Genomic DNA, 15,401 nt, shown 5'->3' with positions numbered 1-15,401 from the left:
ATTTTCCGTGATGAGTCTTCATTTGACAGATCTCCCTATACAGGGTGTCCCACAATTATTTTAACAGCCGAAAATGAGGGGTAGCTGAGGTCATTTGAAGTAACTTTTTCCTTTGCGAAAATGCAATCCGCGGCTTTGTTTACGAGTTATTAACGAAAAACACTGGCCAATGAGAGGTGACGGTGCGAGAGAGAGGGTCCGCGAGAGAGTACGCAGCACGAGGCTTTGACAGATGGTCGGGACGGACTCGAGCCACGTTCGAAGTATTGAACAAATCACGAAGCGAGAACTTTCCGGATTTTTTTTTTACTACGTGACAGTGATATTTTGAAGAAAAACGCTGTTCACCTTTACTTTAGAATGTCTGAAGAATATTTACTAATTTTTCGGACCCGAAATAATAAGTAATTTAACCGTGACGGCCGTTTTAATTTTCTAGTGTGCATGACACCTTATGTGTACCATATGAAATTTTTATGCAAGGTGTACAGTGAAGATTAACAAAGTTCGTAAATGATATTTTAATTTAAATAATTTCGTGTACGAACAGAATTCAACGAATGATTCGCAAAGCTGATTTAATAATAAATAATCGCGTTAAGGTACGTAAAGGATTTGTTTTTTAGAGAAATATGAAAAATATTATCGATAAGAAACTCACCCATTTAGTTGAGGATGCATTTGCTGACTCGTACGTACTGACCTCGTACAACGAACAGCTGATCCCAGGTCGATGACCGCAACATTCGAGGGATACTGTCGGTGGAACCTGTGGTATGGTTATTTGCGAAGTTCACTTACACTGCACTGTCACCAAACACTGATCAGTTATTTAATCACTGATAATCCGAATCACTTGTGGATATTTAAGAAAGATCACTGAGACTCGTTCGCGGATAATCGTTTATTCGACGCGTTCGTTCGGAAGTCGACGTTTCACTGCCGAAAAATTCAGGCCTTGACTGTGGGTCCTTGTTGTTCTTCGTTCGGCCGTCCGAGGAAATGACACTCGATACCATTTTCTTCGCACGGCCATTAATTACGTTCTAAGAGCGCAGGGTGACAGCGGGTCGGACACAGTTTACGTCTCGGCATATCTTGTTTATTTCATTTGGCGGTACCCTGCGCTTCGAAGAAAATAGTATCGGCTGTTATTTCCTCGGACGGCCGAAAGACGAACGACAAGGCCTCGATTTTTTGGCAGTGAAACGTCGACTTCCGAACGAACGCGTCGAATAAACGATTATCCGCGAACGAGTCTCAGTGATCTTTCTTAAATATCCACAAGTGATTCGGATTATCAGTGATTAATTAAGTGATCAGTGTTTAGTGACAGTGCAGTGAAAGATCAACTGTACGTTGTACAAGGTCAGTGCCCTTCGACATCATGAATTTCAGCCAGCAAATGCATCCTCAACTAAATGGGTGAGTTTCTTACTGATAATATTTTTCATATCTCTCTAATAAACAAATCCTTTACGTCCCTTATTTATTATTAAATCAGCTTTGCAAATCATTCGTTAATCTTCACTGTACACCTTGCATAAAAATTTCATATGGTACACACGAGGTGTCTTGCACACCAGAAAATTAAAACAGCTGTCACGGTTAAACTTCATATTATTTCGGGTCCGAAAAATTAGTAAATATTCTGCAGACGTTCTAAAGTAAAGGTGAACACCGTTTTTCTTAAAAATATCACTGTTATGTAGTTAAAAAAATCCGGAAAGTTCTCGCTTCGTGACTTGTTCAATACTTCGAACGCGGATCGAGTCCGTCCCGACCTTCTGTCAAAGCCTCGTGTTGCGGACTCTCTCGCGGACCCTCTCCCTCGCACCGTCACCTCTCATTGGTCAGTGTTTTTCGTTAATAACTCGTAAACAAAGCCTCAGATTGCAAATTCGCAAAGGAAAAAGTTACTTCAAATGACCTCAGCTACCCCTCATTTTCGGCTGTTAAAATAATTGTGGGACACCCTGTATACTTACATCTCATTTAATCATTTCTTACGAAAAAATCTGCACAATTTCATCAATTTAAAAGAAAACGATATGAACGTTAATGACGCGACACGCATCATTTTTGTCTGTCTCACAAGCTCCCAAAGTTTTGTGAAAATCGAAGCCCGACAGTGCTCCGTCCACCGTCCTTCATCGTCAGCGTTTCCAGGGTTAACGCCTGAAAAAAATGTTCCGAAAGTCCGCGTCCGCATACCAACCCGTAAAATTTCTGACAATGAAACCATGAACGAGTTTCACGTTTCTCTTTGTTCCTTTCTCGTTCCCTTCCTTTTCCCTCCTGCAGCTGTCCCTCTTTCCCTTCGCCACGTATCACAGATCCCCTCCATACCCCCCCCCCCCCAACATACTTCCCCCCTCTCACGGAAACACGTGGGCTCGGTTCTACATGATAAGTGAAATGTAGTTGTGGCACGTCGAGCGTTATGTACCGTGTGGTCATCAAATACCGACTCCGGTGGATCTTGCGTCATTGACGTGGCCGGTGCCCATGAATGAACCGTCGCGTCGTGTCGCGTCGCGTCGTGTCGGGTCGGGTCGGACCGGGTCGGGCCGCACGTGTAGAATCCCGCGAGTTCCCGTCGGCATTTAAATACGATTTAAAGCGAACGCGACCGAAACGAGTTGCGGAGGTCGCGTTTTATACGCGGGACGAGCGTGAGAAATGGTTTACCGGAGAGCCTCGAAGGAGTCGTTTTGCGTGCGGAGCCCCGACGCCAGATCATCTCGCCGGGACTCGTTTTTTCTACGAATTCTCGTGTCAGCGAGTTAATTGGGGACTTAGCTAACGGCTTAGCATGGCCCCGGGATCGACCGTTCCAGGTCCTCTTTGATCTTGCGGCGTTCACCACAGATTCGAGTGAACGAGTCGCCACACAAAGGAAAATATCACGTTGGACTCCCGCATAACCCACGTTCCCCTAGTTTCACTGTACTACCAGCATTGAAAATCCAAAACTTCGATCTCTTTTTCATTGTCCATTTTCATTCTCGTTGTACTACAGTTGTTAAAATTTGTATGCATCAATTAGTGCGATTACGGAAAGTTTGTTTGAGAAACTTCGTTTTCGAACTACATAGATGTAAAACACTTAGTATTAGGTTTAAGATTTGTGTTTAAGAATTTGGTTTAACTAATAAATAACAGACCTGGGCATATTTTATTTCAAATAAAAATAAAAAATGACTGTTTGAAATAATTTATTCCCGGCCGTTATTTGAAAAGAAAAATAATATCGATTCATTTGAGACACAGCGATTTTGAATAATAAAGTACTTCGTTATTTCTTTATTTGAAATCGGTCAACAGAAGTATTGCTGAAAATAATAATGAACGAAACGATTTCACTTTATTGTATTTTATACTTCGTAATAGTTTGTTCAATGCAATGCTCTGTTCGCAACGAAATAATCCTCAAAATATTAACCAACGAAAAGATTTTGGTTTATGAAATCTTCACAACAATTCGTTTAACTTCATAATTATTTCAAGTAATTATTTCAAGCAATTGTTTCAAATAATTATAAAATATTTTTAATGCATGTTATTTAAAATAATGTTTCAAATAATATTATTTCAGAAGGGATCACAGGCATGGAAATCGCTATGAAATAAAGTAACGTATTATTTGAAATGATATTTCAAATAATGTCGTTTCAAATGTGCCCAGGTGTGGATCGATCAGCGTATAATCGCATAATATTTCAGTGCCACTTAAGTTTTCTAAATACCTGTCAATGGACATTGTTACATTCTCGGTTGCCGGTTTATGAAAACTGCCTAAAGGAACGAAATCAATCAAGTAGTATCATTAGCCAATGGAATATTAATCGTTACCTCGACTTGGCATTCAAGTTTATCTGATTATCGAGCAGTTTCAGTGCTACACACTACGAATTATTAATGTCGATGTAACGCGACGTCGGTGGTCTTCCATTAAAAACAAAAGAAGTAGGAGTTGGAACAAGTAGAAAGGTGGAATATGTCTAAACCGGTGTTTACCTTCGACATGTCGACGCTAACTTTTAGGTATACACTTTCCACGTTCTGTGTAACCACACACTGTGGACCACTCTCTCGTTAACTTCTAACGTTCGCATTTGTTTAATTTGCTTATTTTTTATCGGAATTTCTAATCGGCTCGGGAGCATTCCCTTCGAAAGTCTGTTTGATAAAGGGAAATCTGCGATTCGTGAGCTCTATAGGAACTTGACATCGTTGTTTCTTAAATTAGATTGCGGATCTTTATGCACACTCTCTCATTTGTATACGTCATTTTACAAAAATTGGGATTAGAGAAAAGTTTCCCTCGACAACTAAAAGATTATACATTGTGAAAATGAAATAAAAATACTATCAGATCTTGTACATTTATATGTTCCTAGCATTTTAAAGATCTGCATACGCCGCAAATGCACGAAGATCTGCAGTTTACTAATTATGTATCTTCAAAGGGATTTGCTTCACTTTGCATAAACAATGAAATCATAATTGCTGAAACACATTCATCCATATAACTGAGTTATAATTAAACGGCGAGTCTTTATGTAAAATCAAAATTGTATGCATTAACTGTAAGAAACAGGTGTTGAACAAAAATGAATTTCTTCATTTTTTAAATCCTTCTAATATCTTCAAAGCTTTGCTTTTCGACTAACAACTTCTATCATAAACGAATAAAATGCGCATTACGCTATCTTCAATTTATTAAAACTATCGAACAAGCAGGTTCATCTTTACGTAACGTAAGTATACACTGTGGATTTAATGCATTCATGTTAAAATTGTTGCATTTATGTTGAATACGTCCTTACTTTATATCCTTAATTTAGTCAAATTATTAAAAGTAGGAATACGGTTTTATTTAACCTGCGTTTCTTGCAACTGATTAAGAAAATGTTTACTATGCATAAAGATCCGCAGTATAGTTATAAGCGCCTCACGTCATATTAATCTTCTATTGTGATGGAAAATAATTTGCACAACGTTTGCGTATGACGTGAAAAGAATGTTCCAAATTTTATACAAGTTAATTATCGTTAACATCACATGAATAGAAAACATCCGTTCTGTGTTATTAATTCTTTTTAACAACTCAGTTAGCAATTCATTTGTAACAATTCTGCCTTTATCCCGGAAGATAATCACATCGTTTGGGACTTAATGGGTTAAGCTGAGAAGTATTTCAGAAATCCTCATGGCCAATCGACGTTGATATCTCGAAATTCGAAGTCGACGAAAGTGACGCTCAAGGCATTAAATCTGTGGGAAGAAATCAGCTGTTGCTAATTCCACGCAGAATCGATTCGATTAATTCCGGCGGTGTCTCTGACATGTGACGTTGCTATCGCCTCGCGCTCCCGCAAATATTCCAACGAATGACACCCTTTTTCGTTTGTTTCTAACGCGTACTCGAGAAACGAGTCACGTCGTGGTGGTTTATCGCCTTCGATAGATGCCTGCCCGCTCGGATTTTGCACGTCGACGATTTCGAGGACACGGAGCTCTCCTAACGCGTTTTACCTATTAGCGAGTCCGTACCAAAGGGCGGAAGAGAAAACGAGAGAGAGAGAGAGAGAGAGAGAGAGAGAGAAGGGGAAGAAGAGAGAAAGAGTGAGAAAAGGACAGAAAAAGAGAGAGAATGAGAGAAAGACAGAAAAAGAGATAAAGCCGAAAAAAGAGAGAGATAGGAAAAGAGATAAAGCCAGAATAAGAGAGAGAGAGAGAGAGAGGAGAGAGAGAGAGAGCAAAAGAGAAAAAGATAGAAAGAGCAAAAGAGAAAAAGAAACAGTAAAAGATAGAGAAAGAGAGAGAGAGAGAGAGAGAAAGACCCGAAAAGTGAGAAGAGGATTAATTTCAAAACTTGTTAGAGGCCACCGATGTCGATGGTATCGTTCTTTCTTCATTGGTTTTTCTAATGATACGAGCTAGCCTTCGAACTCTTGCGTAACTCGTATCGTTCATTGATATTGAGTCCCTTTTAACGGGACGAATCGGTGATTATCTCGAACCGCAATGCGTCCTTCGACGCAGGCTGTCACGATCACTACGTGAAAACGAAAGTCACATCTGTGTGTTGGGGGTGACCTAACGTCAATCTTCTTATAATAATTATCTCCCTTTCACGTACACTTTTGCTCGAAAAGGTTGCACATTTATTTCAGAAATATTTACTTAAATTTTATAATCGGAGCCCAAAGCAATGATCGTTGACGATTATTCTTTTCTTTCGAAATTAGCAGATTTGTTATCGGTGCTTGTTTCGACAACTCACTTTACATGTAACTAGACAATCGCATGAAATTTTAGCAAAATAGAAATTCATAACCTTTGTTAACAAATGTAATAGATTAAATATGATGGAAAAATATTTTCATATTCTTGTGCTGCGGAAATGTATAAACTTACTTATGCAAATTGAAAGGTTCAAAATCAATCGTAACGAACAGATAAATGGAAGATAATAGATAAATGGAAATGCATTCCAACTTTTTCTGATAATTTTGATAAATCGAAAATAATTTGATAATTTTCGTTGATTCTCTTCAGAGTTTTATATTTCACCCATTTATGTTTGACATAAATGCACATATTCTCCTCTGAAATATTTTAATATTTCTATATCAATGATATTCTTTATTTCTATAATATGTTTCCGTTAAATATATTCTTTACTTCCATAATATTTCTATATTAAACATACTCTTTGCTTCTGTAGTATTTTAATATTAAATCCTTTTTTTATCTCCTTAACGTAGGAAGATGAAAATTAACATATTAATTAAATATCTTGAAAACAAGAAATGTTACAGAAAAAATGATTATGAAATAAGAGAAAGGATACAATTAAATAAACAACAGTGCTGTTAAAATTGGATAAAATTCAATCGTGATTTCACTAAACTTTATGGATTCCTTTTTATCACTGTTTTAGCGAATACATTAAGAATTCTTTCGTATAAAAAGATGTTCTATATACTCGCGACACGTGTCCTCACTTTCTAACGTATCAGCTTAATCCTGAAACGTGTCAGAGACGTATGTATATACGTGATATCAAGCAAATAACACAAAATAAATTACAAATTGAAAGTACAGGTCGAAGAGAAACCACAGTTTCACTTGTTGATTTAAGTTTTCGATGTTCTCTTTAAAAGCGAGACGCGATTTACACGAACCAACAACGCTTCATTTTTCTCGAATTACTTTTTGCAATGGACATTAAGTCTTCGATAAAGAATATTGATATCCTTGAAATATTTCTCTAAATTTTATACAGCAGTGTCTGTCGTATTAATTATAAATAATGCTTTTAACATTCAATGATTATACCGATTATCTTGCATTCAGTGGGTTGCATTTTAATCTATCCATGAATTTCCATCAACGCACGTCGGGCTGAAAATGCGAGTAGCGATGGCAAGTATAATCACGTTGTTTCCAATGGAACGATCAGGAAGACATCGGTTATTAATCTGTAAATTCGTAGAAATCATTTTAACCAGCGTCAAATGGCAAACGCTCGAAGTTAACAATGCAAATGCATTTTGTATCGGTTGACACAAAAGCCCCGACGGTACAAGAACGCTGTCACTTTAGTTCTATTAATCATTCATTCGTTCATCCGTGACACAAATTTCTTTTTCCTCAACGAGAAAAGTTGCGACAGTTCTTTTTTTTTAAACTTCCTTCTCCAATAATACTCTTTTTCTTAAAAGTAATTTTCCAAAATAAACGATGCTCGTTCAGTGAGAAATCTCAAATAAATATTATATGGTTATTTCTGCAACAAGTTTTGAAAATATGTCATAACTTTTACACGAAAGCATCGTGGTATTAGCGATTCGTTCATGTCTTTTTCTGTAATCAGTCACAATGGGAAAGCATGAAAACTTGCCTGCATGTAATTCGCATATTGTTTTTGGTTCTTCGCCAGTGGCGTCTCGCAAATTACCATCGTTAATGATACGCCCTTCTCGCGGCTCATCTTCGAGCTTCTCATCCTCAGTTCTGAATTTTTTGAACCACTTTTGCGTGGCACGTTCACTTACACAATCAGTTTGGAATGTCGTTCAAATCTTCCGGGTTGTGTCACTAGTCGTTGCTCCAAGTTTCAAGCCGTATAGCTAATACACGCGAATAACAATGTTAGCGATAGACGATTTCTAATTTCACATTTGTGTCAGATACAAATGTTATATTAAATAGGAGTTATTTTGCTTTTATCTGCACTGTTACTTTATAACATTGTCTTATAACAATGCCAATTGCTGGATTAAATGAGTTTATTTAAAAATTTAGAAACATTTTTAAATCAACATTTTTGAATTGAACAAAAATAGAAACATATTTGTAATACCAGAAAGTGTAAACGAAAAAATCATTTTGGCTGATTTCGCAGTTCCAGTGTTAAGGCAGTGCTTATTAAATTCTTGGTTTCTTGTCAACTGAGTTATATTATTATTAATATATATTCTTTCATTTAAAATTTTTGATAACTTCTGATGATACATCATCCTATCAATCGGTCTGTAAATGACTTTGTAACTCGCATTTATAACTATGCTCTTATACCTGGTAGGAAACGTTGAAATGATATAATAATTATCTTCTACCTATTTTTGTAACTTTAAGTATAGGAACTCCATTAAAATAGGAGAGTACTTTCAATGAGAGTATCCTCAATTATTTATTTATTCCCACCTTAGTATTATAATTTCTGTGTGATTTTCTTTCAAGCAATGTAATGTAACCCTTTACATAGTATATTTGTGACTAGACTGCGGGTCTTTATGCATTTATAGCATGAACAGATTTTTAAAATGTCAGAAAACGTACAAATTAATAAGTTTCAACAGCATTTTTATTTTCGTCTTGCAATTAATAATCTTTTAATTAACGAAAGACACTTTTCCTTAATTTAAAGTGACATATGGAAATAAGAATTTGCATAAAAATCCACGTAAATACATAAATGATTGTAATGCAAAAGAATGAATACATAAAAAGAATTTATGAATATTGTCACATCAATTCTAAATTCTTAAAATTGTCACAAGAATAGACAAATTCGCGTGTAGCTCCAGTTCTTGCAATTGAAATAGAAAATTCTGCACAAGCCTAAAATTATTTGTAAATTATTGACTCTACGAACCGACTAAAGGGAATCACGCGATGCGATAATTCATGTTTTACTATTTTTGTTTTTTCTCGAGTCGCGAAGGTCACCTGAAATGTTCTTATATAACGATAGGACAGTGATTGGTGAATAAAAAACGGAGACCCTCGGGAGTTTATTTGCAATTTTTAGTAAGACGAGCGTAGAACCGGTCGGCAATAGGAACACGGCCGGGAATAAAAATCGGTTGACCGGCCGATTCGGGCGAACGCATCTTATTAAACGAGATGAGAAAAAGAAAAGGAATAGCGAAACCGAACGATAAGTAAACGACTAAAAGACGGTCAAGGATAAGTCGAAAGCGGTCGACGAGGGAGCGTTTCTGGAAAGGCGATACTCGTCGATACAGAGAGCGGTTAATTAATTCGAGCCTCCTTTCTCCGAAATTCTTGCAGACAGTCCTCGAGGAGCGGCTGGATAGCAGGGTCGATGCCATGGTGCAGACCGGTCTGGTGCAGGAACTGCTTGACTTTCATCGGAGGTACAACGAGCAACGGATTGCGACCAACACGTAAGTGCAAAGAGCTCTATCAGTAAGTGCTTTACATCACGCGACCGCTCCCCTTGTTTCAGGATTTAAGCCTTTGCTCTCCTATGCAGTGGTGTGCATAATTACAGACACGGAGTAACTTTTACATTGTTACCGATAACTAAACGAATACTTAACAAAAGATCATATTTCGATATTTCTATTTTCTATTATTTCTAATAAAGAAACATACAAACCTTAGTAAATTTTTGTTTAAACATCACTAAAAATGTAGAAGTTACTCTGAGTCTATAATTATTTATGTTATCGTATATAGTCTGTTTTCTAGCCAGGAAAACATTGCACTCTATCTGAAATGGCTTAGAAATGTTTTATTTCTCATGATCTAGGTGAAGTACGAAATTATAAAACGTCAACAAAATTCATAAAAATCATTATATTACTTTTAATTTAATATAATGTATTCATGTCTAACTTTTATATCTTGTAATTCGTATGACTCTTTGTTTAGTCTGGATTATTGTTTTAGTAATTGATTAAAAAAGTACATACGCGAAATACAGAAACATGAAACGTCGAAAAAATTTATGAATATCTTCGTATCACTTTGAGCTTATTAAAATGAATCAGTGTCTAAATTTCATTTTTTGTAATTGATATAGACAATTTTTATTTTGCACGGTCTACTGTTTAGTTATTAGTGGACATTTTATGCATTTAATAAAAAAGTGCACAAGCGAAATACGAAATTACAAAACGTAAAAAAAAAATGCATGAATGTCGTTCGATAATTTTGATCTCATACTCGAAGCACATAATTAACAGATAAAACAGGACAACTGCAGACAATTTTCCTTTTTTTCTGAAGATCCGCGGACTACTTGTCAGCATGCAACATGTTAAATTCATTTAGTTTAGACAACTCGTTCACCGACATTTCCAAACAAAATTACTGTCAAAAGCAAAGGTCCTTTCAAAGTTAAATTGAACCGAGTACCGCGCGATAGGAAATTCAATTGCCGCAGCTGTTCTGCTGAAAACTTATTTGGTCAACAAGTTGTCGCGGAGGACACGGTGTGACAATAGGATTGAACAGACGAAAATGAATTGAAATGAATTGAAAATTGTGTCGTCCTAAGCTACGGGTTTTCGAGACACGACTATAGAATTACGTTCCTCGAAATTCCTGTGTCACGTGTGCGCGACGCGCACGTGATCCGCACGATTTGTAAGCGGCGCGGCGCGGATCCAAGGCCCCTTCAGAATGAAGTTTGCTCGCCTCTCAGCTTACTCGCTTCCGGAAATCGCAAGCGCGTCGACCGGATGCCAGCGAGAAAATAAAGGAAGTAACCAGCCGCGGGGAAAAGTACTAGTTCGTCGTACCCGCGCATCCTTTGCTCGCGGTAGCGACGCAGAACAAAAATTCGTATGCGCGATAACCTCGTTATCTTGGCATCGACAAGAAATTGCGAAGCCTCTACACCTAGAATCCTTCTCATTAACGATCTTTCTGAAGATATACAGTCTTGGAATTGATAACGATTTTAATGTCGCGCAAATATTGAACGGCGATCTTTAAATAGACTCTGAAATTGCTGGTTTTTCGTGTCGATGTATAGTGGCTCGCACTAGTTTACTGCACAATGATTAAAATACCTTCTCTTTTAATTTTGCTATGTACTTGGAATAACAAGGAAAATAAAAACCTCACGTTTCTTAGCTTCTTCAATCGAGTCTTAAATAAAAATTTAAACAATACCTTTCGTAGATCTCGGTGAACTTGTATTATACAATAAGCTTTTCCGTTAAGAAATGTTGTGTGAGATGTTAATAATTTATTTATTTATATCAGTTCTAAATATATTTAATGCCATGGGACAGAATATCGTTCAAATGTCTATCACGGCTACGTTTGCAGAACTGGATCCGTTGAACTCAATTTTCTATGACATTTTCACACAAATCAGCTCGAATATCTCGAATGATGGCTTCATTGTTGTTTTTCAAGTTGTCTAAATTTCGTGGATTGTTGGTATAAACCAATGTTGCACCATCTTTCATAATAAATTTGAATAATTTCTCAAGAATTTGTATATGTATTGTGCGAATATTAATGCGTGTCATTGTATACAAACCGTTGGCACGAGAATCGACAAATTTTAGCGTTGCATAATAATCATAAAAGAGAATGCAGCCACTTCTACCCTTTTTTTGTATTCTATTTGAGTGTGAATTACTTGGCTAACTTTCTCTTTAATAGTTTCTTGTGCATGAGACTTACCGTTTTTAATATCTCTGCTGCGATTGATTAATAAAGCATCTAAGAGTGTAGGTTCGTGAGATTTTTCTGTTTTTATTGGTGGCAAATTTGAACAAGGGATTTTTTTGGTACTCCTGTTATTAGTGTGACCTGGACAGTGAATGAACGTTGAAGCTGCATGTTCATTAATGATAAGGTTTTTAGCGTAAACAGGTTTTATAAATAATGTTCGATACAATATAATGTATAAAAATATAGACAGAAAATCGGTAACAAAATAGACATTTTTACATGAAGAAACATTAAAACATTATGTGCAGGAGAGATATTAATACCTCTTGAACTGAATTAAACATTTAATTTTCTTTAATTTTGTTATATATTCCAAAAAAATCCTTTGAAGTGCTAAAAATTCTTGTTGTATACCTGTTATCAAAATCTTATCGTTCGTTTTGACACGCGCAAAATGTATTGTCAACAACTGAGCAAAATATTTTAAGCACTCATTCACCTTCACATCATGCATTCAAACATACATGTACACGTTGTGCAACGAATGACATTATCGTAACTCATCGGTAGACCGCGGATCTTTATGCAAAATAGAAATTTTCAAAGCCGATTGTAAGAAACAGAAATTAAATAAAAATAAATCGTTTCTTTTAATAATTTTGATGAGTCGAAAGTAGCGCAATGAAATGATTAAACACTTCTTAGGTCTTCACATTTTTCATTTCAACCACTGATTTTTGTGTATATATCATTTCATCTAATACGGGAAATGTTCATTCATTGAGGTGTGTTCATTCATCGAACAGATTGAATTGAGGTTCGTGTGCTGTAGTCTGTGTATAATTTATGCTATACTCTAATATGTTGACAGTGTTCGAAATAGTATTTCCCCGTATATCCGCGGCGAAGCCTCAACTTACATCGTTCTCATCGTGTCATCGAATTCCATGAGATTCAAGTAACCGACATTAAATGCTCGGCATATCGCAGTTTCTGTGTGTTTTTGCGAATATGCAAGATCCGGCAACTGGCACATTCATGTCAACGGGATTTTCGTCTTTTCCTACGCTTCGGTAATCGTTCTTGAACCATCGTCTGCAAGTCCACATCCTTGGAATTATACATATATTCTTTTCGTCCTCGTGACAGCAAAATGTAAGCGATGTACTGATGACTAACAAAGCACAGTTCTGTTGCATACTGCTTTTTTTGCAATAGTTATTCATATTTTTTTACTCGTTCGTTTTATTTTGTCTCTTGGCCTCCAAATATTCGCAACTTCTCACAAATTGCGAATATATTTTAGTTTTAAACAGCTTACGTACGACGAGTATATCCGTCAAAATCAGCTGACTGGTTAAATACAAAACTGTAGAAGAACATCTGTACTTTTAATTAATATTTTGCACTTTCATAGTAAACATCCGTATTCATATTCACCAACAATGTTCATATTCATTAAAATTCAATGATATTAACATCGAAGTTATTTCTGAAAACATTTCCTCCCGTACAAATCGACTGTATATCGCTTGACTCTACGAGGAAAAAGGCAATTATCAGAAACACTTACAATGATTGAAAAAAGATTAATTCAATTAGGAGTGAAAGTGTGTACTATGGCAGTATTACATCACAGTGTCTAGTCTTTATTAACTTGTGCTTCGAAATCTATTTGTTTCAGCGCTACATATTAATATTACACGTAATATTCCGGTGTAACTGCGGACTTACCTTTAAAAAAAGGCGAGCAACGATAAGGCCAGTTATCAATGCACTCACGCACGGTGTATTATGACGGCGGTGCTTACGTTCGGGAAAACATGCAATGCCGATAAACAAAAAACAGAATTATTGTTTTTATTAGCTCTGTACAGTCCATTTCCTGTTTTATACTCTCTGTTACTGTAACAAAGATAATTTGATTCTCGTTTTCCTTTGAGAGGTTAAGTATAGTTAGTTATTAAAAGTAACGCAATTTTTCTGAAAAAATTAATAGGCTTTATACCTAAACAAGTATATTACTTGAAAAAAAATATATATGTATATATTGCGCAACTGGTAACATTTTGTTCGCTTCAAAATCTTGAAAAATGCCTCAGTAGAAATTTCTCTCCCGTAAATTATGACTATACTATAGTGGATACGAGCTGGAGAAAAAAAGTGTGGGTTGTTCGAGCAAAATGTTACAACTAAGAATGACATAGTTTGAGAAGGTCATTAAACTCCGCAGCTTATGCTGATTAGCATTAATTTGACTAATTTGACAGCATACTATTTCTTGCCTGTTCGCTGCGTAGGAAATGTATTCATTTTTTCGAAGAATTAGATGTACCTATTTCTAAATGAGCTCTGTGCGACCTTAAAATTTTTTTTATTTAAATTAATCTGTCTTCGAGGACATACAAGAGGACAGAAGATTGTACATTATCATTTTTAATCATTCATGGATTCAAGTACGTATTTTTATGTAATAGAAACGCTATCAGGTTTCTTTAAGTTACGTACTATTTTAATATTAGAAGACTATTCGAAAATAATTGTGATTACGTTGTTACATTTATCGTCAGTTGAGAGGGTTAAAATCATAGTGATGTAAGGCAGATTTTTGAGAACCTTGACTTGTCTTAAAATGTGATTTGTACATGTCAAAATGTTAAAAAAACAAGTGAAATAAATTATGAAGTTACTATGAATTCACTTAACTCTTATTTGTCTGAACAATAAATTGTTATGATGAGGAAAATGTTTCTTACAATCGTTTCAATTTATTAGTACACAATAATTTGTGTTTTATATTGGATTTATTGGGTTTATCATTATTATCTATTTATCTGTTTTAAGTAAAGTATTAGAAAATAGATTTCTCCACACGACTTCGAATGTTCGTAACACTTAACGTAAATGTAATTGGCTACCAATAAACAGACGCGAGTAAAATTGTAGTAGACATCTTTTGTCAATCTATAGACTTTTCTTAATTACTTGGGGTTTACGTTCACCTGGATCCAGCGTATGGATACTGTTATGTAACTATCTAGTTCCTGACAATTAATTAAATTTTAATAGGTTTCATTAAAGTTTACAGAAAACCGAATGTTTCTAGAAAGAGTACCCTAAGAGATATGTTGAATAAAATTAATATAAAATTATAAAGACCGCCTTTCGAGTGTTAAAAATAACGAACATAAAAATCTGATTAAATACTTATCAATTTCTATCTCAATTATCAAGAAAATATCCTCTCGTTGCAAGAAGCAACGTGCTCCAAATAAGAAACGGAAATGAACCTGTACCAACAGCTAGAACTATTTCAATGAATAGGTAAATTTAAATTCCACGGATAAGAATACTGATCACTAGCTGTTTCACATATTCCTCCGTATACTCGTTAATTTCTGCATCAAGTTGATAGCCACTTCCTCGTAATAAAGTAATATAAC

General features: G+C 35.8%; 1 protein-coding gene across 1 annotated transcript in view; it reads left to right on the top strand.

The window, feature by feature from the left end:
• LOC117219431 (tRNA dimethylallyltransferase) overlaps window positions 1-15,401 on the top strand; it is a 199,861-nt gene that overhangs the window by 167,128 nt on the left and 17,332 nt on the right. The window contains exon 5 of the mRNA XM_033468595.2: window positions 9,592-9,707. Coding sequence (XP_033324486.2) covers window positions 9,592-9,707 — 116 coding nt within the window. The remainder of the gene's footprint in view (window positions 1-9,591; window positions 9,708-15,401) is intronic.

The sequence above is a fragment of the Megalopta genalis genome, chromosome 2, assembly GCF_051020955.1.
Source record: "Megalopta genalis isolate 19385.01 chromosome 2, iyMegGena1_principal, whole genome shotgun sequence".
NCBI lineage: Eukaryota > Metazoa > Arthropoda > Insecta > Hymenoptera > Halictidae > Megalopta > Megalopta genalis.
The sequence above is the reverse complement of the archived record's forward strand: the minus strand, read 5'-3'. Positions and strand labels throughout refer to the sequence as shown.